The 25,957-nt window shown below is 53.1% G+C and overlaps 1 protein-coding gene across 1 annotated transcript in view; it reads right to left on the minus strand.

Annotated features, from left to right (window-relative positions):
• Nucleotides 1-465: 465 nt before the first annotated feature.
• Nucleotides 466-25,957, minus strand: part of LOC122913374 (Fc fragment of IgG binding protein) — a 40,995-nt gene continuing 15,503 nt past the window's right edge. Inside the window, exons 8-20 of the mRNA XM_044260121.1 lie at nt 23,508-24,100; nt 20,506-21,097; nt 20,159-20,358; nt 18,158-18,299; nt 15,808-16,145; nt 14,272-14,845; nt 13,275-13,891; nt 12,297-12,840; nt 10,885-11,456; nt 10,080-10,653; nt 8,856-9,055; nt 3,764-4,147; nt 466-696 (exon numbers count right to left, since the gene is read on the minus strand). Of these exons, the coding sequence (XP_044116056.1) occupies nt 466-696; nt 3,764-4,147; nt 8,856-9,055; nt 10,080-10,653; nt 10,885-11,456; nt 12,297-12,840; nt 13,275-13,891; nt 14,272-14,845; nt 15,808-16,145; nt 18,158-18,299; nt 20,159-20,358; nt 20,506-21,097; nt 23,508-24,100 (5,561 nt within the window). The remainder of the gene's footprint in view (nt 697-3,763; nt 4,148-8,855; nt 9,056-10,079; nt 10,654-10,884; nt 11,457-12,296; nt 12,841-13,274; nt 13,892-14,271; nt 14,846-15,807; nt 16,146-18,157; nt 18,300-20,158; nt 20,359-20,505; nt 21,098-23,507; nt 24,101-25,957) is intronic.

A 25,957-nucleotide genomic window follows, 5' to 3' on the forward strand; every position in this document is an offset into this window, starting at 1 on the left:
CCATCCATCCATCCATCCACCCAACCATCTTTTCACCCCCCAAATTTATTGTGCAGGCATCTGGCAGCTGCTGTGCAAGAAGGAAAGTCGGGGAGGAGGAGGCATGAGACAGACACACTGGCATGCAGCTTAGCCTGAGATATTTATTCAGTGCTCTTGCAGTTGGCCTTGGAGACTCATCAAAGAGGTACAACAGTGTAGGGGCACACATGGACACTGTGCACCCCCCAATTATTGCAGTCTCCAGGAGGCTCAGGTCCTGAAGTCCTCATTCCCAGTAGATGACTGACCAGCTGTCACTGTAAGAGACAGACTCTTAGCATTTCCTCTTGCAGACTGAGCACTTACCCCGACTACCCACTTCCCATGAGGACCCAGGTGCCCCTGCCCCAAGTAGCCTGGCTTCCATGCTATACCCCTCACCATGGGGAGAAGTCCTCCGTTCTCCGTCTGCGTTGTCCGTTGTCATTTTCCGGAGTCATTCTCATCATTGGTCTGGTCCCCGTCAAAGTTTCCACAGACCCCACACAGCTTCCCAGCATGGTTTTCGCTGACCATCACAGCCAGCTTCCCTTTGAGGTCAAGCCATACCTGGACCCCTCCCTTCTGGTTAACGCTCACGGAGCCATCGGGATTCTTATGTATGGACACAGATGCTGATAACTCAGCTGGGAGGGCCACATGGATGCCATTCACCTGGTGGTGGTAGGGGAAACACAGGTGAGACTAGAGCCACAAAAGAACTGGAGGGTTACCAGGAAGGAACCTCCAAGCAGGAAAACAAGTTCAAGGAGCAAAAGCAGAGACACAGGTGCCAAAGGAGACAAAGACATGGATAGAGGCATGGTATGGACAGATGCATACATAAGCTAGCTGGAGATTTGGACAGATGGTTAAAAGGACAGACAGTTGACAGAGAGATGGGTCAATGGATAAGTAAGGATGCAAAAAACATCTCAAGGGCAGCTGGGGTGGTGAGGAGCACTTTGTACCAGACAGATAAACACACAATCCAACCCCAGCATCATCCTTTCCAGTTCTCTTTTTCAAACAAAACAAAACAAAACAAAACAACACAACACAACACTTGTATGTGTCCTGTAAGCTACTGGTTCCCTAACAAAAGCAACTTCTTGCTTTATTTTCTCAATGCTGATGTCTGAAGACAAGTAATGATCTAGAAAGTATCACAATCATGTGAGAAAATTAGTTTCTCTGTCATAAGCTGTGGACTCAATAACCTTGGTAATTGTATGAGATTTTTCCTTTAAATAACTTTTCATTGATGAGTTAATCCTTCTAGAGCTAGACTCCTTAGAGAAACTTCTTTGAATTAAAGTTCTTTTTTAATAAATGATTTCTGTCTGTTCCTCTGTCAGGTGATTGGAAAGATAGGTAGATATTGCCTGGATAGATGGATGGATGGATGGATGGATTGGTGGGTGGATGGTGGTTGGTTGGATGAGTGGATGGGTGGGTGTACACACTGGTGGGTGGATGGATGATGGGTGGGTGGAAGCATGGATTGATGGATGGACAGATGGATGGACTGGTAGGTGGATGGATGGATGGATGATGGATGGGTAGATGAGGGGATGGATGGGTGTAAGGACTGGTAGGTGAATGATGATAGGTGGGTGGAAAGAGGGAAAGAAGGAATGGAGGGAGGGAAAAGAGAGGGAGGGAGAAAGGGGAAAAAGGAAACAGTAGAAGAATAGATGGCTGGAAGAAGGGAGAGAAAGAGAGAGATGTAGCAAAGGATAGTTTGAGGGTTGGATGCAGAGTTTCACCAGGCTTTAAGCTTCGGAAGTATAAGAACTAGGTCTGAATCATCTGTCACTCAGTGCATGGTCTGCTATAGATGCAACAGGGCTGATTGTATTCACAAAACAACCTTTTCCTGGGAATCCTCTTGGGTGGCCAGGCCCCATTCTGGGTACTGGGGACAAAGTGATGACCAAGGTGGATGGGACCACTGCCCACCTAAGAATTATATTCTATTGATGAAGAAAGGCAAGAAACACGAACAAATAATGGATGACTACAGAGAGCGAGAAGTGTTTTGAAGGAAATCAAAGACCCTGATAGCATGGAGACCGGGATAGAGAGGAGGAACTTTTGTACGTGGTCAGGAAAGGCCTTTCTGGAGAAGCACCGCTAGAACTGAGATCTGGAGGACGAGAAGGTGTCAACTCAGCCTGCCTGGGTGAAGAGCTTTGTAGCAGTAGGAACAGCACATGTGAAGGTCCGAAGCGGGAACAAGCCTGGTTTACTGAAAGGTCGGCCTGGCCAATCATTAGCATAGCTAACAAGGGATGGAGTTACCGGAAACCGGGTTGGAGGCCAGCAGGAGTCAGATCACACAAAACCTTGTATGTAGGCCAATGAAGGGAGGTGGCTTGAGTTTGGAATGCTGCTCTAGGAAGCCACTGTAGAGTTTTCCACATGATCTGATTCCCATTTCTCAAACATCTGTCTGCTCTGTAGAGAACTGCTTCTCTCCGTAGAAGGGCAAGGGTGAGGTCAAGAGTAGGGGTCTGTTAACCTGAATTATGGATCAAGAAGATGGCTTGAGAAAAGGAATGACTGGCTCAGATTATTGGAAGGAGAGAATGCAAACCTCCCTGCTTCCAGCAAGGCTGAGTCTTGGCCCATCTCCCAAGCACTGGTGGGAGTTTGCAGACCATCCACCGAGGGGTGTGTGTGTGTGGAGCATAGGCTGTCTCTCTCCACTGAACCTAGAAGACCCCAGTGGATGTCTCTGCAATCAGCAAAAGGTCACAGAACTAGGGACATGCTCATCTGGGAACTTTAGTGTAGCATGACGTCCATGTTTGGGTCTGGGGCTCTCCCGCATGGGCCATGAATAACTGGAATGTAAGTCAGCAACAGACCTCAGTTTGACCAGATTATCTCTGAGAAATCTGGAACGAGGGTGGCAAGAACCATGGGGTTTGGCAAACATAAATGTACGTGAGAGGAGGTCAAGGGGCAGAAGAGAGGGGGCACCAGGGCTGGAACAGACTCGTGGAGGCAGACAATGACAGGCTGAGTGGGGCCCGAAGAGCAAGCTGAGGGACAGGTGAGGGAAGGATCAGTGGTCGGCGTCATCAGAGTCCAGGAGAAGTTCCTATTGAACACTGCACTTGGACATGATCATGGCCCCTTGTTACCCCTAGGACCTTGTTCCCACCAACGTGGTGGGGAACAGAGGCCGGTGCTGGTGGGTTCAAAGCCTGGATCTCTCCCAGGCAATCTGAATGCTTGGGGCTTCTTGGGACCTAGTTTATCCTCTGTGTACAATGGAGATAATAGTCCCTGTCCTTGTGGGGAACCACAAAGAATGAAACTGATTTGGTGAACGGCAAGTCCAAAAGATAGAGGTACAAATCCGGATAATACCAGTAGGGCACCTGGATGCAGCCACGCCTGAGGCTCTACCCCTGGATTTTCTAGTTCTAGGGGCCAAGAAATTCCTTTTTGCTCAAGGCAACCTGATTTGGATTTCTGCTGTTTACAACCAATAGAGTTTCGATGAATGCTATGATCAAAATGACTGACTGACTTGAGTGTGTTTTCCCTCCTCAAGAACTCAGCCAGAACAGACTAAGTTCGAAATACTGAGACAAATACCAATCCAGAGACTGAACTACAGAGATCTGGATAAAGAAAACACAAGGCAGACGGGCAGCCAGGATTGTAGGCGCACAGCAGCAGGAAGGACAAAAGCCCAGGGGAGACGTGCCCTTGTGCCCAGGCTTACCCACACTCCGTGCTCTGAGCTCAGAGTCACCAGCCCATCCTTGAAGAAGATGTGAACCTGGTTCACAGATTCAACTTTGCCTTGGCAGGCCTGGACCACAGCCACCACGCGGAACCAGGGGATGGTGTCTGGTAGCCCTGGGCAGCGGGAAGACAGCTCGTAGATGCCCTGGGAGCGGAAAGTTCTGCGGGACCCATCGAAGGTGGTGAGGCTGGTATCCAGAGAGAGGGAACAGAGACCCTGGGAGGCCCAGCAGTTCCGGGCCCCAGCCTGGACCTCACAGACACGGTCTGGCTCGCAGCTGGATGCCTTGCAAGTCAGGCCGGTGCTTGGGGAGCAGGAACAGCGCTGGTGGCAGTCTGAGCTCAGCAGTGAGGAGTTCACCTGTGCATAGAGAGAGGGGCCAGGTGGCCGGGGTGCAGCAGATGGCGCCCATGGCCGCAATCTCCCAGACTCTCTGCAACCATACAGGGTGACTTGGCAGCAACTTCCACTGAGCCATGGAGTTTACTTCCCCTTCCCCCAGGAATCTGGGTTCACTTTAGCGCTACACTTTGGTTGTTATAAGGCAACAGAAGTAATGCCGCCCCAGGTTCAAGGTTGGACCTCATGAGACCTCACAGCTTTTTTTCTCTCTCTCTTTCCCTTTCTTCCTCCCTTCTCTCTCTTTTTCTTGGGACCCTGGCCATAAGAACAAGCATGGGCTAGTCTGCTGGAGGATCAGACCCCACGGAAGAGAGAAACCAATCCCAGCTGCTACCACTGTATGCCAGCCAGCCCTCAGCGGACCCACCGTAGGGTTAGAGATGTATGATGAGCTCCAGAACAGCGGAGGAAGCACCCAGCTGAGTCCAGCCTGAATAGCGGACTCCCAGAATCATGAACTCAGCAAGTAGTTGTTTTTTTTTTTTAAAGGATTTATTTATTTACTTGACAGACAGAGATCACAAGTAGGCAGAGAGGCAGGCAGAGAGAGAGGAGGAAGCAGGCTCCCCACCGATCAGAGAGCCTGATGCGGGCCTTGATCCCAGGACGCTGAGATCATGATCTGAGCCTGAGGCAGAGGCTTTAACCCACTGAGCCACCCAGGTGCCCCTAGGTCACTATGTTTTGGGGTAATGTGTAAACCAGTAAAAGCCAAATCATAGCAGGTAAGACAGAGAGCCTGGAGTCCTGACACCCACAGCCCAGAACACAGGGCCCTGGGAACCCAACTCCAGAAAATAACTTTTTTTCTCCTACCTGACTGGCTCCTCTATTTTTCCTGCGTTTTCAAGTTCGTCCTTACCTCCCAGATCATCTCCCCAATCCGTAACTGTTACTTTGCTCAGTGCACAGCCCTTAGACCTTTTCCTTCTCTCTCTGGGTTCACTACCTGGTGATCTCATCAAATCTCAACAAAACTAAAAGCAGTGTCTGTTCCTCATTTAGACTCTGGCCCAGGAGGGGCGGGTAATTGTTGTAGAGGATATCACTGGGACCACCGGTAAAACTCAGACGGAGTCTTTATATAGTATTGAGTCAGTGTTCACTTCCTGATTTTGAAATTAATCACATCATAATCATGTAAATGAATTTCCTTGTTCTTAGGAAAGCCAAGCCAAAGTACTAGGGGGTAAAGGAGCACTATGTCAGCATCACCCTAAAATAGTTCAGAAAACACGTTCATATACTCTTATACGAAAGGATGATAGACCAAGCATAAGGGGATACCGGGGTGGGGGGTGCTCAGTCAGTTCAGTGTCTGCCTTTGACTCAGGTCATGATCTCAGGTCCTGGGATTAAGCCCCGCGTCGGGCTCCCTGCTCAGCTGGGACTCTGCTTCTCCCCCTTCCTCCACCCCTCCCTTTCACTCATTTTCTCACTCCCTCTCTCTCTCTCAAATAAATAAATAAAATCTTAAAAAAAAAAAAAAGCAAGCATGCCAAAAGGTCAACAAGAACCTAAAGGAAAGGTATACAGGAGTTCTTCATATGATTCTTGCAAGTTTCCTTAAGTTTGAATTCTTTAAAAAAAGAAGTCTGGGGTGCCTGGGTGGCTCAGTGGGTTAAGCCGCTGCCTTCGGCTCGGGTCATGATCTCAGGGTCCTGGGATCGAGTCCCGCATGGGGCTCTCTGCTCAGCAGGGAGCCTGCTTCTCTCTCTCTCTCTCTCTCTCTCTCTCTCTGCCTGCCTCTCCATCTACTTGTGATCTCTGTCAAAAAAATAAAATCTTAAAAAAAAAAAAAAGAAGTCTGAATAGAGAACCCAGAAATGAACCCGCAGCTCTGTGGTGAACTAATCTTCAACAAAGCAGGAAAGAATGTCCAGTGGAAAAACGACAGTCTCTTCAAAAAACAGTGTTGGGAAAATTGTGCAGCATCATGTAGAAGAATGAAACTGGACCATTTCCTTACACACACACAAAAATAGACTCAAAATGGATGAAAGACCTCAGTGTGAGACAGGAATCCATCCAAATCCTAGAGAAGAACACAGGCAGCAACCTCTTCGACCACAGCCACAGCAAATTCTTGTAGACATGTCTCCAAAGCCAAGGGAAACATAGGCAAAAATGAACTATTGGGACTTAAAGATAAAAAGCTTGTGCAGAGCAAAGGAAACAGTCAACAAAACCAAAAGACAACCAACAGAATGGGAGAAGATATTTGCAAATGACGTATCAGATAAAGGGCTAGTATCCAAAATCTACAAAGAACTTATCAAACTCAACATCCAAAGAAAAATAATCCAATCAAGAAATGGGCAGAACACATGAACAGACATTTCTGCAAAGAAGACAACCAGATGGCCAACAGACACATGAAAAAGTGCTCAACAGCACTCAACATCAGGGAAATACAAATCAAAATCACAATGAGATACTACCTCACACCAGTCAGAATGGCTAAGATCAACAAGTCAGTAAACGACAGATGTTGGGATGTGGAGAAAGGGGAACCCTCCTATACTGTTGGTGGGAATGGAAGCCAGTGCAGCCACTCTGGAAAACAGTATGGAGATTCCTCAAAAAGAATGAAAATAGAGCTACCCTAAGACCCAGCAATCGCACTACTGGGTATTTACCCTAAAGATACAAATATAGTGATCCCAAGGGACATATGCTCCTCAGTGTTTATAGCGGCAATGTCCACAATAGTCAAACTATGGAAAGAGCCTAGATGTTCATCAACAGATGGATGGATAAAGAAGATGTGGTGTGTGTGTACATGCGCACACACACACACACACACACACACAGAATGGAATACTACACGGCCATCAAAAATGAAATCTTGCCATTTGTAATGGCATGGATGAAACTAGAGAATATTATGCTAAGTGAAATAAGTCAACCAGAGAAAGACAATTATCATATGGTCTCACTGATATGTGGAATTTAAGAAACAAGGCAGAAGATCATAGGGGAAGAGAGGAAAAAATGAAACAAGACAAAACCAGAGAGGGAGACAAACCATAAGAGACTCTTAATCTTAGGAAAAAACTGAGGGCTGCTGGAGGGGAGGTTGCTGGAGGCTGGGAAGATGGGGTACTTGGATGATGGACACTGGAGAGGGTATGTGTTGTAAGAGCACTGGGTATCATGGAAGACTAGTCAATCACACACCTGTACCTCGGAAACAAATAATATATGTTAAATATTAAAAAATAAAAATAAAAGTCTGAAAACATTAAAAGAAATGAATGAATAGAACAAAAGAGCTAAATACCATCTCTGTATGGGTGGCCCGCTCATCTGTATCTCCAGCCCAGACTTCTCTGGTGAATATTAGACTCATAAATCCAAGAAACCTTCTAGCACAGGCAGGCTAGTCAGAGCTGGGAAAGGGGAAGCACTGCAGTAACACCTAAACCAGCCTAGGGGATCAGGGAGGGCTTCCTGTAGGTGGGGACACCCAGAGGAAGGAGCAGTTTGGCATTTCCTCCCCCAGAAGTCTTGTACTTTCCGGCCTTCTAGTCTACCTTTCTGCCATTAATAAAATGATGGGGATAAATGAGGATGGGATGTGGTCATTCATCTTTCCTTTATTTGATAAATATGATGAGGAAGTAGAATGCCTAGTTGTTCAGAGGGTGGGTCCGGACTGCTGGGGTGTAAATCCCAGCATCACTACTCGCTAAGGGACGGTCCGGGGCTGACTTCTCCTTGTCGCAATAGTGCCCATCTCATAAGAGTGTTATGATCACAAAATAAAGTGACACCTATAACAAATTTGGGACATCACAAGAGCGCAGAAAAGATCAAGCACAAAAGTAAATCTAATTCACTTTCAACTTCCATCAGGAGACGATTGCCAACTTGCCCACAATCTGTGCTGTTGTAAATTGTCAGTATTTTTACTATATGATGAAGGCAGAAGGTGAGGCCCGGGCCCCAGCGGGTACCCTTCAGGCACAATGGCACCTACCTGATTGTCAAACACCTCTGGTGCCAGGATGACGATTAACCCCATGAAGAAAATGAGGCTCAGAGAGGGGACTAGAGGAGGCCGAATAATGGGCCCCCCAATATGTCAGGCCCTGATTCCTGGAACCTGTTTTATATGGAAAAAAGTGTTTGTGGATGTGATGAATTAAGGATTTGGAGATGGGGAGCCTGTCCTGGATTATCTGGGTGGGACTTAAATGCAATCGAATATATCCTTAGAAGAGGGAGGCACGTGGAGATTTTATGACACACACACACAGGAGGAAGGGAAATGTGATACAGAAGAAAAAATTGGAGGTGGCCACAGTCGAGGAATGCCTCAGCCATCAAAACCTAGAGTGGGGGAGGAAGCCATTCTCTGCCAGAGCCTCTGAAGGGCGCCATCCTGCCCACACCTTGATTTTGCCCCAGTGACCCTGATTTCCAATGCTGGGCTTCAGAACTCTGGGAGAACAGATTTCTCTGGTTCGTGAAGCCACCAAATTTAAGGTTGTTTGTCTCAGCAGCCTCAGGAAACTCATACCGGGACTTTACCGGCACTGAGTCACCGAGCTGGGAAATGGAGGTGGCTCCTCTGTCCCCAACCTTGAGGGGGTCAGCACAGAAGCTCCGAGTCTCCCTTGAGCCCTTCCACCCTCCCTGCCCGCCGCCAGCCCGCCCTCACCGGCAAGTAGTGGCCATTGTGGGCACAGCCACAGTTCTGTACGGGGACGCAGGTGCCATGTGAGAGCAGGAAGCGGTCGTCACACTCGCAGCCCTCAAAGCAACGGCTGGTACAGCCCGTGAAGCCGGACAGAGCTGCGCAGGAGCCCTGGCAGGAGCGCATGCAGGTGGAGTAGTGACTGTGGGCAGGGCACTGCAGTGCTGTACAGGGAAGAGGCAGGGTGGGTCAGGCTTGGGGGCGCATGAAGCCCCCTGCCCCAACCCCCACACTGACTGTGGCCTCCCCGCAAACCAGGATCTCGGTTGGCAGTGCTGGGGATGCCAGCTGCCAAGATAGCCTCGGGCCCTGTCCTGTGGAGTTCATGTCAGTGGGACCAATAGTCCAATAGCATGGTCAGGGCTGCACTGCGGAAGCAGAGGCAGAGGGGTCCAGGACTAGGATGGGGTAAACACAGGGAGTTGCAAAGACGCAGGGCAAGCCTCTAGGGTGAGGCCCTGGGCTCTGGCTGAGCAACTGGCCGATGGCAAGGCTGCCGGGAGATGCGGACTGGGGTCAGGGAAAGGGAGGATCAGGTTTGGGGTAAAATGCTGATGTCATATGGGAACACAGCAGGTGTGAGAGACCCTAAAGACACCCAGGGGAAAGTGTCCAGGAAGCTGCTGGACCCCTAAGACTGGCAGTCAGGAAATTGGTCGGTGCTGAAGACAGACAGTGTCCACTGTCAGCACTGAGGACAAATCGAGGGCTACAGGGGTGGGTAATGACTCTGGACATGGGTGCTGTCCTGAGAAGGATAAGCGAGACACGGCCCTACCCTGGCAGTCTGAAGGAAACATACTCCTAACTAGGGGTACCTGAGAGGTACCGTCCTGGGCTGGGGATCAGAGGGGATATGGTCCCATCCCGGGGCTCCAGGTGAGCCACAGACTCAGGCTTTATCATGTGAGCTGCGGACCTGCCTGACCAGCCCTCCAGGGTCCCCACAGAAAGGGCTGAGGATGAACCCTGGGGAAGAACTGTGTCTGCAATTTCAGGACTGGGGGTCCCTGAAGTCTGAGAAGGGCTTCAGGGGGAAGGAGGGAGGCCAGCAGGTGTGCTGCGGGAGAAGCTGTGGGGGAGCCTTCCGGAGGGAGGGACTGCTCTTGAGACACAGGACAGGAGTTGGTCAGGGGGTTATCCCTGAGCCCGGTCTGGAGTCCTTGGAGGGGCCCCCCAGACACTCACGGCAGAAGCTGCTTGTTCTCCACGTCTTCACGGTCCCACCGACTGCCTGGCATTCCGCCGTGTAGGCCTCCAGGCTGCGGCAGAGGAAGGTGGTGTTGCCTTTGTGGAGACACAGGTCGTACACGCACTGGCGGAAGTACTCAGAGGGGTTCAGTATTGCGTGGCAGGCCGCGAAAGGGCCCTGGGGGTCCCGGATCTGACCGCAGGCCTGGTTGCTCTCATAAGGTGCCGTCTCCTCGGCCAAGCACACGGGGCAGCCGCTGGGTCCACAGCCCTCGCCACAGCCGTGGGAGGAGCTGGGTGCCCGCCACCCGGCTCCAAAGGCATCCACGCTGGGGGCCTCGGCACCGTTGGGCAAGACGAGGTCGTCGGTCCAGTTGCTGTTGAAGTTCCCGCAGAGGCCACAGACCCGGCCACGGAAGGGGCTGGGGATCGATATGAGGACATGGGCATTGCCATCAAAGAGAAGCCGCAGTGCTTTGGTCGTCTGCAAAATCACGTTCCGGCCCTCGGCTGTCACCCGCACGCGACCCACAGCCACAGGCAGGGCCACAGCTTCTTCGTCCACGGTGACCTAGGTGGAAAGGTCAGGGACTTACAGAACCACGGGTGGTGGAGTGGTCCCCTCAGACTCCTGGGGTGGAGCCACGTCCCTCGCAGGCCCTTTGGGGTGGGATCATGTCCCTTCAGACCCTCAGATCTCTGTCCCCCTCACTTGCCCTGGGGCGGGGTCATAGCCCCCTCAGAACCCTCAGGGTGGGCCCTGTCCTGCTCAGATTCCCAGGGTAAGGCCACATCCACTTACCTTTGGCCCCCGAGCCAGTCTCACAACCTGGCCAGCCACAGTCACCACCAGCTGTTGGACATTGCCGGTCGCATCCTTCTCGAGCACAATGCTAAAGTCCTCATCCTCGGGCTGTGGGTGGCAGACTTTGGCCAAGATGTAGGAGCAGGAGCCATGTAGGTCATAGACACGGCCATCAAGGGTAATGTAGTGGAGGCCCCCATTGACCACGCAGCGGCCACAGCCAGTAGGGTAGCAGGCCTGGACACCGTCCTCTACCCGGCACTCCTCGTAGGGCCTGCAGGCCGGGCCCTCATGGCAAGTGACTTGGCCACCCGGCCCACACTCACAGCGCCGCTCACACTCAGGGCCTGGGTAGAAGGACTCGCCCAGCGGGTAGTAGTGGCCCTCGTGGAGGCATCCACACTGGCCTACAGGCACGCAGGTGTCACCGCTGAGCACGAAGCCAGCATCACAGACGCAGCCCTCACGGCAGCTCTGCACGCAGCCCTCGGGCGCGGAGAGGCTTGGGCAGCTCACGGGGCAGGAGTCGCCGCAGAGCTTGTAGTGGCTGTTGGCAGGGCACTGGAGGGCTGTGGGGAGCAAGAGGGAATGAGCCAGGAAGCAGCAAGGGAGGGGCACAGGGGAGGCGCAGAGTGGGAGGACCTGCCCAGGTGAGCCTGAGTGGGGTGTGGAGCCAAATGTATCTTGTGTGTCTGGTGGGAATCCACCTGGGTCTACCTGGCTTGTGGATGTCTGACCAGGGGCCTCTGACGGAGTCTCTCTGACAAGGCTGGTGTCAGCGTGACTTTGACCATAGGTGTCTGATTGCATGAAGCTAACAGGATACATTTGACCAAGGCAATGTGTCTGAGGGGAACTGCCCTGGATGATCCCACCAAGAACCTGTATATGTCTATCTACTTGGGGCTATGTCAGGGTCATGATTCTACCCGGGAGTCTCTGCCCAAGTGCCTCTAAGCAGGAGAGTCCCTGTCTGAGGTTATCAGACCAATTCTGTCTGACCTTGTGTCTTTCAGGGTTTGAAATAGCGTAGGTGCATGGGACCAACTCCAGGGCTCTCTCACCAGGGGTACCGGACAGCCTCTACCTGATCAGCTGTATCTTGCTGTGTAGCTTCCGCGGGCCCAGCCACCCCAGTCTGTCTGAATAGGATATCAGCACCTGAATCCCTGAGAGGATCCTGGACCCGAGGTTTCTGACCAGGTATATCTGAGTCTCTCCCATTGCAGTATGACCTGGTGCATTGCAGTGTGTGAATGCCAAGATCGTTTTTCAGACAGGAGCTATCTGGCTCAGGGGAGGCAAGGGGGTGCCTAACTCCATGGTGGAGAAGGCTCTTGTCTTAGAGGCCTGGAAAGGAGAGGTAGGAAGACCACCACTATGTAGACTAGACATGCATCAGTACTCACGACAGAAGTCCGGCCGCCTCCACTCGCCGATCTGGGCCCCCGCGGCCTGGCAGACTGCCACGTAGGCCGCCACAGCCGGGCAAAGGCCTCCCGGATGGCCCTGGGCCTGGCAGGCGTCCAGCAAGCAGGCCTGGAAGTATTTCTCTGGGGGCACGAGGGCGTGGCAGGGCGCCAGTGGGCCGTCGGCGGCGGAGATCACGCCACAAGCGTCCGGGCCACCGAAGGCTTCCTGCTGCTCCGTTGTGCACGGCGGTGGGCATGGCCCGGGCACGCACTCCCCGCAGCCAGCCTCGCCTCCCACCTGCCAGCCATCTGGGTTCCCATCCACAGCCTTCAGGTCGTCGGCCGGGTCCTGGTTGTAGTTCCCGCACAGGCCACAGAGGGCGCCCGCGTACGGCGCCGGCACGCGCAGCCGCACGAAGCTGTTCCCGTCGAAAGCCAGAGAGAGCCCGGCGGCCGTGGTCACCACCACGTCGGCGCCGCTCACATAGGCGCTCAGGCGCGAGTCCAGCTGGTAGGGCAGCGCTACGAGCTTGCCATCCACCTGCGGACACGGGGTAAGGATGGGAGGAATGAACGGTGCAGGTACGGGTTTGAATTTTGGCTCCACTACCCACGGGGTTGGGGGTATAGGGTGGAAACTGAGCCCGGGATCTACCCTTTGTTATAATAATGATGACAGCAGTAGTAGTAATAACAGGCCTCTGCAGACAGGAGGTTGCTGCTTCTTCACACAACGCTCTGAAGCAGGTACTTTCCTTATACCCATTTTATAGCGGGATAAACTAAGGCCAAACTAAAGGAGTTATCCAGTGGGGAAGCCGCTGCTCCGAGACGCCCTGCCCCAAGGCCTATACTCTGACCCCTGCATCATTCCTTGCTAACCTATGCAAGGTAATCAGGGGAACGGCAAATTCCTGACTGTCCCAGACAACCCCAGGGCTGGCATGTGCTCCCGCCTGGCTCCAGGGCCCTCACCTGCAGCTGCCGGGGCCACTGGGCACTGAGGGTAAGGCTGTGTTTGTAGATGTGCAGGGTGACGCTGCGAGTGTAGCTGACCGCCTGGCTGCCCCGGTGCTCGTTGACCACAGTGACAGTGAAGTTCTCGGCTCCCGTGGGCAGTGCCTTGCAGGGTGCGCTCAGCAGGTACTCACAGTTGCCTTGGAAGTCGAATCGGTGCCCATCCAGGGTGACGTAATGGGGGTCACCCCAGGCCTGACACTCCGCTGTGCTGACAGGCTGGCAGCCATGCTGGCCCGAGGGCAGCAGGGCACACTGTTCCCCTAGCCCACACTTGGCAGGCTTGCAGACCAGTGAGCCACCCCCAGGCCCACAGCGGCACATCTGGGAGCAGGTGGCGTCAGCCCAAAACTCGCTGCCAGCTTCGTGGTAGGTGCCGTTGGCCCAGCAGCCACAGCCACCATCCAGGGGAACGCAGCGGTCAGCACTCCACACGAAGCCCGAGTCGCACTGGCAGCCCTCAGCGCAGGGGCCATCACATGGCTTTGGCGTCGTGGCGGGGTTAGGGGATGGGCAGCTGTCTGGGCAGGCAGGACCACAGAGCTCGTAGTGGCTGTTCTCAGGACAGGAGATCTCTGTGGATAGACCAAAGAGTGGGAGGGAGAGAAAGGGAGGGAATGGCATCAGGGCATGGAGTTAGAGGACTGGGAGGAGACAGAGGCAGACAGAGAGGGACAGACAGAGGGACTGAGGGGAACAGCAAGAGACACTGACAGACAGTGATAGGGACACAGGGAAAGACCCAAACAGAGACAAGGAGAGAGAGAATGAGAAATGGAGAGGCAGAGAGACAATCAAAGGGAGACACAGAGATAAGCACCAAGGAATGGAGAGACAAAAACAGATAGGGAGAGCGAGAGACAAACAAAACGACCCAGAAAGCGAGACCCATCCAGTCTGGCAGAGACAGGACCCCTCCCCTACCCCAGTTCCGGCTCTGCTCCCAAACACTCACCACAGCCAGCCTGCTCCCTCCAGTCCTTAATGGCAATCCCAGCAGCCTGGCAGGCGGCAGCATAGGCAGCCAGCGCCTGGCAAAGGATGTCGTGGGCCCCCCCGCCTAGGCAGACATCCAGAACGCAGCCCTTGAAGAAGCTGTCGGGGGCCACGTGGTCATGGCAGGCGGCAAATGGGCCTCCTGTGCCAGGGGCCAGGGGTCCACAGAAGCCAGGGCCCTTGTACTCCTCCACTCGGTCCTCGGGGCATGTTGGACAGTTCCCCTGACATTCATCCCAGCACAGCGGGTCCCAGCCTGGAACGCGCCAGCTGCCGCCCCAGACGGGTATCGAGGGAGCCAGGGTGCCATTGGGGAAGACTCGGTCATTGCTGCTGTCGCGGTCCATGTTCCCGCAGAGCCCAAATACCTCGTCATGGTAGCTGCTAGGCAGCGTCACCTCCACTCGCCAATTCCAGTCGTAGCTGACCTGAAGCCCGAAGTCGGTGACCAGCAGCGCTTTTGATGCGCCCTGGGTCACCGAGATCCGGCCGCCTGCCACAGACACGGGCAGTGCTGTCAGCACACCGTTCACCTGGGGAGGAGGGGGAAAGGAGGCAAACAGAGCTCACTCGAGGTTTGGAGGCTCCAGCTCGGGCCCCTGCCTCCCTCCCTCATCCCGCTGCTGCTGGCAGCTGCCAAGGCCTCCCTCACGACTGACTGATGGCTGTAGGTCATCTGACAAGCACTGTGGACATTGCTGGAGTCCAGACCCTGGAGAATGAAGCCTCCCTCTGCTGTTTTTCCTGGGTCTGTCACTCGCCCTCAATCTCCCTCCCTTCCTCTCCTCTCTCTCTCTCTCTCTCTTTCTGTCTCTCTGTTGTCTCTCCCTCTCTCTACATCTAGACTTATTGCTCTTTCTGGCTCTTTCTCTCTCGGGGTTTCTCTTTCTCACTCTGTATCTTTCTCTCTCTCTCTCTCTCTTTCTGGGTCTTTCTCTGCATCTCTCTCATTCAGTGACTCCCTCTCTCCCCCCTCATTCCCTGTGCATCTCTCTGTGTCTGGACATCTCTTCAAGACACTCAACATTATTTATCAGGTCCCTACCCTGTCCCACACCTCTCCCTCTCCCGCTGTGGACTGCCATTCATCTGCAACCCCTTTACCATGAGCAGGAAGGGTGGTCCGTCTCCTCCTGGCCCTTGTCCCTCTCCCCATCTCCCTGAATTTCTCTCCATGTTCGAGGCTCTGGGCCTCTCATTTATTCCCTCACAAACATTCACAGGCTCTCAGCCGGATCCCATGTCCCAGATGAGGAAATGGAGGCCCACCAAGAAAAGTTACTCGCCCAACGTCACGCAGCTCACAAGGACAGTCTCTCCAAAGGCAAACACTGCCATCCCACATCAAAGCCCTTAGTAAAGGGCTAGGGCCGCTTAATTCCCGACAGAGAGGTAATAATTGCTGTAACTGCTGTTGCTGTTTTGTTTCCACCCTCAGGGCAGAGAGAGCCTTCAGCTCCTAACCGAGCCTGGCAGGCTGCGCTGCCTGACTTACCCGGACTTTGCCGATCTCCCCTTTGTGGATGGAGATGTTGAAGCCGAGGGCAGACACGGTGACGAGCCTCACATAGGACACAGCCGGGTTGCCCCGGTTCTCATTCTTGGTGGTGACGGTGAAGGGGGTTAGGCCCTGGGAGCTGCCCCCCTGGGGGCCAGCTGCAGCCAGCACGTAGTCGCAGGTACCTTGGAAGTCGAAGTTCCAGCCATCGAAGGAGTGGTAGTGTGGGTCACCCCATAGCCAGCATGTGGCCTCATAGTTGGGCACACACACGGCCTGGCCATCCTTCTCCTGGCAGGTCTCCTGTGGCCGACATGTCACACCGTGGCATGGGTCTGGAGACAAGGAGAGAGGGCATTCTGGGTCTGTCTGGCGTAAGGCCGCTCACTCCCCAGCATCTGCCCCAGTTTGTGCTGGGGCTACTGTATGGTGCCGAGGGCTACTGCGGATGAGGAGGAATATCAGGGGCCTCCCAGCTGAGACCCACACCCGGCAGTTTGCTGTCTGAGACCCGGGTCCTGGGGACCTTGCAGCCAAGACCCACACTGTAGGGCCCTTACGTTGGAACCCAGCCCCAGTGGGTCCCGTTAGCTGTGATACCAGCCCTGCAGGCATTAATGAAGGGCATCCACAGCCCCAGGGCTTTCTGTGTTCCAGAACTGCCCCCCCTGACCCCCATTTCTCCATGTGCCTGAGCTCCTAGCCTTCTGGGGGCCACTCCGAGACTCTGTCCTGGAGGTTTCTGTGCTAAACCCAGGTACTAGAGGAACTTCCTGGTGAGAATTTAAACCCTCAGAGGACCAAACATTTGAGACCCTGCCCTGGGGCTCCCTGTATCTCCTCAGGACCTGGGATCCCTCTGTGTAAGACTCTGCCTCCTTGAGCTGGCTACCTCTGAGACCTTGGCTTTGGGGATCTCATTTCTAAAGCCCCAGCTCTGAGGGTCTCTTTGTCTAAAACTCTGTCCCTAGGGCCACTGTATCTGTGACCCTAGTTTTTGAACCCCTGTGCCTAACCTTAAAACTGCCTCCTTTCTGCCCCTGTGCGCGTGTTCACTTTATCGCCTCTCAGCTCCAAATTTCACCAACAAACAGTATGGGGCTTTATCGGGAGAGAGCACTGGAGGGTCGTGGCAGGGGGCGGGGCTTCTGGCTCCCCTTGCCTGCGGTGTGGGGGAGGGGGTCGGGAACACATGCAGCCAGGTCCATGGCTCCTGGAGAATCACTTAGGCTCTGACCAGCAGCTTCTGTGGAGTTTTGCTAGTTTTGCTGGCAACCCAGCAGAATCTTCCCGCCTGCCAGTTCCAGCCTGCACAAGCCAGTGGGCTCCGGCTGCAACTTCCAATGACATCCTGGTCTCCCCCCCCTTCCCTGGGTGCCCTGCTTTACCACCTGGGGGTGGTAGCAGGGGGCTGCTCCCAACATCTGCTCTTCTTGTGTTCATTCATATTCTTCTTACCCTCTGGTACTTGATTACAGGTAAATTCTGTTGATTAAACTCTGCATTGAAGCTACTCTGTGATTTCCATCTCTGGATCCAACTCTGACTGCTATACCCCCATCCCTGGGGTTCCTGTTAGCCTGCCCAGCATCACTGAGAGTCTCAGTCCGTTCTGGAGGTCCCTTTCCCTTGTCTTTGGGAGTAAGAAATTATGCTCTGTGCTTCACCCTAAGAAAGTAGTCCTGGGGGGCAGCGCTGAGACTTAAACTTAATCGGGCATTGGGGGTGGTGTCTCATTGTCTGAGACTGTGTCCCTGTTAAGTCCTGATCCTCCTTTTGAGGAGTGCCCTGTATCGAAGACCCCAGCCTTGGTGGGGTCCCTGCCCGAGACCCCTACCTTAAGGGGAGATGGTGTTAGGAGCCCTGAGCCTAATCTAGTGACTTTTCACAGCCGGCTGCCTGTTTTCATAAATATCAGAGTTTCACGAGATCCTCACCTCCTCGCTTACATAGTCTATGGCTGATTTCACGCCATGATGGCAGAGTTGGGTAGCTATGACTGAGGCCCTAAGGCCTTGCAGGTTAAAATATTTATCATCTGGCCCTTTAGGGAAAAAGTTTGCCTGTCCTTGCCTTATGCAGAGGGTCTCAGACACCTGCCCTAGGAAACATAGCCCTGGGGAGTATATCCACACAGCCTGAATTCTACCATATGAGTCTCTACCTTCCATCCTGGGGGCCCCTCTGTTCCAGGCCCTAGAAATCCCAGCCCAGAGGTCCCCAGGTGGAGACCTCGATCCTTGGTCCTCTGTGCCTCCCACGGTAAAAATGAGGGTTTCAACCACCCCCTGCTCTGGGGTCCCTGTCCTCCATTCCCAGCCACCCAGGGCCCGACGCAGCCCAGCACCTTTGGTAATGCAGCTCAGGACGCCTCCTGAAGGCTCGCACACCTGTCCTGGCTTGCAGCTGTGGGCCTGGCACACCACACCTTGCCCAGCGTGGCACACACACTGCTGCTGGCAGTTGTCAATCAGCATCATCTGGTTTGGCTGTGGGGACAGAGGGCAGCAGCTGTCAGGGCAGGAGCTGACACCGGCAAGTCCAGTGTTCTGGGCCCAGAGGGTTCAGAGAACACGAAAGGGATGTCTGTGACTCTGAGGCACTGCATGGCCTTGGGGTCCAATTCACTCATTCTTTCATTCATTCACTCATCCATGATTCCACAGTGGCCTCTCAATGTCTGCTGTGTGTGAGGAGCTTGGAACGTACCAATTAAGAGCAAAGGCTCTATAATGAACACTGGGTATTATACAAGACTGATGAATCCCTGACCTCTACCCCTGAAACCGATAATACATTACGTCAATTAATTGAATTTAAATTTTTTAAAAAAGAACAAAGGCTCTGGAGCAACTGCCTGGGTCTGAAGCCTGTTTCTGCTATTTCCAAACTGTATCACCCTGTGCAAATTACTTAACCTTGGGGCGCCTGGGGGGTTCAGCTGGTTAAGCGTCTGCCTTCAGCTCAGGTCATGATCCCAGGATCGTGGGATCGGTCCCATGCTGAGCTCCCTGCCCAGCAGGGAGCCTGCTTCTCCTGCTCCCTCTGCCTCTGTTCATGCACTCACATGCTCTCTCTCAAATGAATAAAATCTTAAAAAAATTACTTAACCTCTTGATCACTTAATTTCCTCATCTAGAAGCTGTTGATAATAATAGCACCTGCCTATGGTAGTATGATAATACATATGTTAATAATACATATGAAGTATAGGGGAAAAGAAAAGGGAACTTTTTAAAAAAAGATTTTATTTATTTATTTAACACAACACAAGTAGGCAGAGAGGCAGGCAGAGAGAGAGGGGGAAGGAGGCTCCCCGCTGAGCAGAGAGCCCGATGCAAGGCTGGATCCCAGGACTCTGAGATCATGACCTGAGCTGAAGGCAGACGCTTAACCCACTGAGCCACCCAGGCACCCTGGGAAAGGGAGTTTTTAAAGAAATCATCCAAGTTGGAGAGGAAACAAGATGGGGAAAATGTGGTTATCACTAAAGCTGCATGAAGGGTCCATGGAGATTTATCACACTGTTCTCTTAACTTTTGCATGTTTGAAAATTTTCATCACTGGGACGCCTGGGTGGCTCAGTTGGTTAAGCCGCTGCCTTCAGCTCAGGTCCTGATCCCAGGGTCCTGGGATCGAGTCCCGCAACAGCTCCTTGCTTATCGGGGAGCCTGTTTCTCTCTCTGCCTCTACCTGCCACTCTGCCTGCTTGTGTTCTCTCTCTCTCTCTCTGACAAATAAATAAATAAATACATAAATTTAAAAAAAAAAGAAAATTTTCATAACAAAAAGTTCGTCTCTCTGTGTAACACACCGAGACTGCACGTAGCACCAAATGCCATAACTGGTGCGTGGTAAGCAGCGTCTACCTGTTTGCTTTTGTTACCACTTCCATTTGTATGAGGGGAAGAGCAGAGAGGGTGCCTGCCCTTGCAGAGCTCGTGGTCTTTTGAGCGAGACAGACTTCAGACAAACACACAGTCAAATCAAAGGAAGAGGAGTTAAGTGGGTGAGAGGGTGGGAGAGGGAAGCAAGGGGGTTACCTGCTGTGTCACAGAGACAGCCTAGACTGGGGGGGGCCAGGAGAGGGTTTGAAGCTGCAAGGCCCACGGCCATATTGAGAAGGGTCTTCCTGGGCCATGGGGGAAGGTGGCCCAAGGGAGCCAGAGTGAGGGGACAGGGGCAGCAGGTGTGAGATGACCAATGGGACCACAGTGGGGCTATGGGGAGAAGAAGGACTGGGTGGGAGAGACGTTCAGGAAGCCAGTGGATGGGCTGTGGGGTGATGGGCAGTGGAACGGGGTCCCACACAAGGCCCGGGCTCTGCCCGCCATCACTGGGCTCCTACCTCATAGTAGACACCATTGTGGTAGCAGCCACATTGCTGGATGGGCACGCAGGCCTGGCCATTGCTGAGGAAGCCGGGGTCACACTGGCAGCCCTCAGCACATGTCTCCGGGCAGTGTGGGGGGGCGCTGAGTGCCGAGCATCCCAGGGAACAGGTGTCCGCGCAGACCTCGTAGTGGCTGTTGGGGGGGCACTCCATTGCTGCAAAGAGGGAGTTCTCATCAGAGCCCCCTCCCAGGGGCTCTGTGGGAGGGGGTGCAGGGCCCCGTGTCTGTCCCTTCTGTGCCTCAGTGTCCCCTCCCGCTGCCCCTCCATCCCCTCCACCCCCCTTCTCTGCCCCTTACTCACGACAGAATGTTTCGGTCCTCCAGGGATCAATGTTGCCTCCGGCCGCCTGGCAAGCACTCACATAGGCGTGGATGTTGTTGCAGAGAATGCTCTCGTTCCCACCACCCAGGCAAAGATCAAAGACACAATTTTCTAAGGGACCCTGGGGATCAACCAGCTTGTGGCAGGCGGCCAGAGGCCCAGTGGGGCTGGTGAGAAGCCCACAGAACTTCTCCTGCTTGTACTTCTCCACCAGCTCGGGTGGGCACTGGGGGTTCGGGGAGCAATCCTCGCCGGGCTTGCAGGTGGGCGGCGGCAGGCAGGGGGAGCCTGGCACCGGCTCCTCCCAGGAGTTACCAAACTCATTTGAGTTGCCTGCCTGTGAGCCATCCGGCTTCTGGAAGTCATCCTTGCCGTCGCCGTTGTAGTTCCCGCACAGGCCGCGCAGCTGCTTGTAGTAGTTGCCTGGGACAGTGACCCGAACGTTGTACACGAGGTCATAAGCCACACGCAGGCCGAAGTCAGTGCTGATCACAACGTCTGAGCCATGCTGGGAGGCGCGGACCCGGCCCTGGTCCAGCACCACGGGCAGCCTCATGTCCACACCATTCACCTGGGAGGCAGCAGTTTCCATGCATCAGAGGGTGCACTTTGAGAGGGCAGACCCTAATTCGAGTCCCTGCCTGACGTGGAGATCCACGTGACCTCCCCTCTCTAGGCCTTAGTTTCTGTATTTGTAAAATGGGCATAATCCCTGGGTCTTATAGTGGGTCGAATGGTGGTTCCCAAAGGATATGTCCACCTAGAACCCCAAAATATGATTTTATTTGGAATAAGAGTGTTTGTAGATTTTCTTAGGGTCATGTTCTCAAGATCATCCTGGATTCAGGTAGGCCCTATGCCCAGTGATGAGTTTCCTTATAGAATAATGAGAGCCAGAAAAGGAGACAGAAAGAAAAAAAGAGGCTACGTGAAGACAAAGCCGGGGGGGACGCCTGGGCAGCACAGTCGGCTGAGCCACTGATTCTTGGTCTCAGCCCTGGTCATGAGATGGAGCCCTGTGTCCTGCTCTGCACTCAGTGTGGATTCTGCTTAAGATTCTCTCTCCCTCTGCCCCTCCTGCTCGTGCACACTCTCTCTCTCTAAAATTTAAAAAAAAAAAAAAAAAAAAAAAAAAAGACAAAGCCTGGGATGGGAGTGTTGTGGCTGCGAGCCAAGGAGCACCTGGAAAACACCAGAAGCTGAAAGAGGCAAGGAAGGAGCCTCCCCCAGAGCCTTCGGAGGGAGGGTAGTAGCTCTTGCCAACACCTTGAGCTTGGACTTCTGGCCTCCACAATGGTGAGAACACAAATTTCTCTGGTTTTAAGCCACCACGCTTGTGGTAACTTGTGCCAGCAGCCCCGGGATGCTGACACAGGTCTCCAAGGAGTAAGAAGCTTCCCAGCTACCCTTCCATTACCCCTTGCGGATCAATAACGCGGCAATGGACTCCAGAGCCACCTGTCTGGGTTCCAGCCTCTTCCCCTTCCTGCAACTCTGCCCGTAAGATGCCTCTCTGTGTTTGTTTCCTCACCTGCGGAGTGGGGTCCTTCCAGTTACTGTCAGGATTATTTAAACTGACATTTGGGAAGTGGTGAGAAGTGTGTCTGGAACGGAATGGGTGTTCTGGGAGCATCTGCTAGGATTTTGAGCTCTGATTGGGAAGTCTTTCTTTTCACAAGTAAGTGGGTGCTAAGGTTTTTCACATTAAGCATAAAGTTTTTCACTTTAAGTGGAATGTTAGGCTGATGGGAAATGAACTTCAACCCTCTGAGCCAAGAGCCAGTGGTTTCAAGTTGAAGGCTGCTGGGCACCCAGTGAAGCCTTGGAGATCGACCCCTGATTAACACACTCGCTCGTCCTTCCTGAATGCAGACCCGATGAGCATCAGAGGAGAAGGCAGGAGAACACACTCCTCGCTAAAGCTCCTTAAAACACAGTCACCTGCCAGACTTCCCAAGCAGGGACCTCTGTGTCTCAGTTTCCTCATCTGTCAAGTGAGGGATATTGACGTTTCCACCTCATGGAGAAGCTGGCAACTTCAGTGAGATGCGAATGACAAGAACACCGACCACTCCTGTGTTCAGAGCGAACTCTGTGTGAGGTGCTGCCCGAGGAGCGTCTGTGAGCATCTAACTAACGCATGCCCAGGGCACAGCGGGCCCTGAAAAGTCAGTCTTCGTTGGCAGCCTCACCATCAATCCTGCCCGAGTACAACGGCCATGGGATCCCTGCGAAGACCCCTCCACTTTCCGTAAGAGATCAAATCCTTCTCAGAAAAGCACCATGGTGTACCCAGGGTCAGGTGCACCGTCTCCTGGCATGTCATCCTGGGTTCAAGTCGTGCCCTAGCTGGGGCACTCTGGGCCAGGGATGGGATCCCCCCCCAAGAGAATAAAGCAAATCCTGGTACTTCCAGCTGCAAGGAGGAAATGACACTGCGGATGTGAAGTGTTCAGCGGCCAACAAGATCAGGGGTCCACCGTGTGAGAACAACCGTAGCTGCTGTTACTGTTGTTACTGCTGGTGAGGGGTGATGGGGTCACTCACAGATCATCCTCTGGCCTCCAACTTTTCCCATCCCCGACCTTGCCCAGCCTCTGACTGCATCCTGTTGCTGGCCGGAAGACCAGGGGGCAGCTGGGACAAGGACCAGGTGCAGGGAAGGTGCAGAGAAAGGGAGGAGGGGTGGAAAGAGATGTTTAGAGGCGATAGGCAGGAGCAGGGAGAGGAGAGACTGAGGAGCAGACAGATGGGGAAACTAAGCCACGCGGGAGCAGGTCTCAGGTCCCCAAGGCCTCCTGACTCCTCGGCTCCCCCCTTGGGGTTTTGACCGGCACCTCCCCACCTCAGTGATCTCGTGCCTCCCACATCCACTTGGCGCTCAGAGCCCCTGCCCCGGGGCTGAGTGCTGCGCGTGTCCCACCCACAGAGCACCCTCTATCCCAGGCCCTTTCCCCCGCATGCTCCGCTGCGGCTCTCACCGTGACCTTCCACTGGTTCTGCTCCAGCCGCAGGGTGAAGTTCGCCACCTGGACGGTGATCACCCTGGTCACACTGACTCTCCCATTGCCCCAGGCCACGTTCTCCTGCAGGACGGTGAACTGCTGCAGCCCGGGCCGGGTCTGGTGGGTCTGAGACAGCACGTACACACAGGTACCCATGAAGTCGAAGCGGCGGCCGTCGAAGGTGGTGTAATGGGGGTCTCCCTCAGCTTGGCAGGTGGCAGAGCCCACGACCACGCAGCCCAGGAGGCCACCAGATGGCTGGCAGGCCTCCTGCGGGCCACAGGCGGAGGGCTCACAGGACACCAGGCCGCCCTCCTGGCATTGGCAAAGGGAATCACACCCGGGTCCGGGGTAGAAGGTCTGGCCTGGCGGGTGGTAGACTCCTTGGTGTGTGCAGCCGCAGGAGGGCAGGGGCACACAGGACTCACCACTGAGTGCGAAGCCCTCGTCACACACACAGCCCTCGTAGCAGTCGTAGCCACAGCCCCCAGGAACCGGGAGGTCCCCACAGGACAGCGGGCAGCCACGGGAACAGGTCTCATAATGGCTGTGGGGCGGACAGCTCAGAGCTGCAGGGAGAGCAGCGGTAAGCACATGAGCATCAAGAATCCGGGCTCCTGGGTGACACACACACACACACACACAGCCACACCCTTGCCCACACACTCACACGTACGCCGTCCTGCTGCAAGGAGCGCCTCTGTTCAGTGGGGCCCGGGGCCCAGATTATATCACAATTCATCTGGGCCTGACAGCGAAGATTCTGTTCCAACCTGACTGTAGTTTATGGTTACCTATAATGTCCTTAATGTCGTGTCTTAAACATGTAAGAGCATATACAGTACATGCATGTTTGTGATCTATGCAGTGCATTTGTGAACACAGAAATTTTAGCCTCTTCATTCTATAGTAATGTAGTAGTAGGAAGAGTGATTCTGTAGTAAATTGAAGTCTTTGGCCCATGTTGTGGAGAAGAGGAAAAAAAATAATTCCTGTTCCTCTCCAAACGCCAGTCACTCCAGATTATAAGACAGGTGGTTTCCTCGAAACAAAACGAAACAAGACACCTGAGACTGAGCCCAGTAAAGCCTCTATGTGTGCTGAGATGATAGCCATGTGTGGCCATTTAAAGCCAAGTTAATTAAAACTCAATAAAATAATATCACCAAAGCCATCTATGAAAAACCCACTGCAAATATCATTCTCAATGGAGAAAAACTCAATAAAATAGAAGATTTAGTTCCTTGGTCAGACTAGCCCCATGGCAAGTGCTCAATATGTCACCGGTGGTGACCATACAGGACAGCACAGGGACAGCACATTGCCATCATCACCAAAGTTTGAGCACTGTTCTAGATCTTATAGCCAGCTTGAAAGAGAACCCGGGGACAGAAGAACAAGTTAAATCATACTTTAAAAAAGCAACTAGCCAAATCCAGGGAGTAGGAAATTCTGCAGGACCAATGACTTGATTTTTTTCCCAACAAATAAATGGCCTGAACAAAATGGATAGGGGGGCAGATATGAGATAAAGTAAACATAGCAAAGTGTAGACTGAAGAATCTAGACAGTTAGTATATGGGTAATCATTGTAAAATCCCTTCCATTTTTCTATACATTTGAACATTTTCATAATAATGTGTAAGAGGAGGTGAGGAAAGGGGCTATTGCAGGATGAAAGATATTTGAGAAAAATCAACTCAGTGCCTTGTGTGGATCTGGTCTGGATTTGGATTCTAACAAACTCGGGGAAAAAAATTCACTTCTTTTAACACAATTGGGGAAATTTGAACCTAGGTTGGGTTTAAATGATGTCAGTGTTATTTTTGTTACTGGTAAGAACAGCACTGTGGTCATGTTTCTTAAAAGCTCTGTCTGGGGGTGCCTGGGTGGCTCAGTGGGTCAAGCCTCTGCCTTTGGCTCAGGTGATGCTCTCAGGGTCCTGGGATCAAGCCCCACATCAGGCCCTCTGCTCAGCGCCAAGCCTGCTTCCCCCCTCTCTCTCTGCCTGCCTCCCCCTCTCTCTCTGCCTGCCTCTCTGCCTACTTGTGATCTCTGTCTGTCAAATAAATAAATAAAATCTTAAAAAAAAAAGTTTTCTCTGTTGGAGATGTTTACTGAAGTATTTATGGGAAAACTCATATGTCTAGAATTTGCTTGAAAATATTTCAGCAAAATTGGGGCGCCTGGGTGGCTCAGTGGGTTAAGCATCTGCCTTTGGCTTAGGCCATGATCCCAGGATCCCATTTTCCCTCTGCTCCTCCCCCTGACTTGTGCTCTCTTTTGTGTTCTCTCTCAAATAAGTAAATAATAAATAAAATCTTTAAAAAATAAAACATTTCAGCAAAATTTAAAAAAACAAAACAAAAACCAAAGGGGTGTTGGAGGAACCGAGAACGGCACAACATGCACAGTCATCAGAGCTG

The sequence above is a fragment of the Neovison vison genome, chromosome 7 (genome assembly GCF_020171115.1).
Source record: "Neovison vison isolate M4711 chromosome 7, ASM_NN_V1, whole genome shotgun sequence".
Classification (NCBI taxonomy): Eukaryota; Metazoa; Chordata; class Mammalia; order Carnivora; family Mustelidae; genus Neogale; species Neogale vison.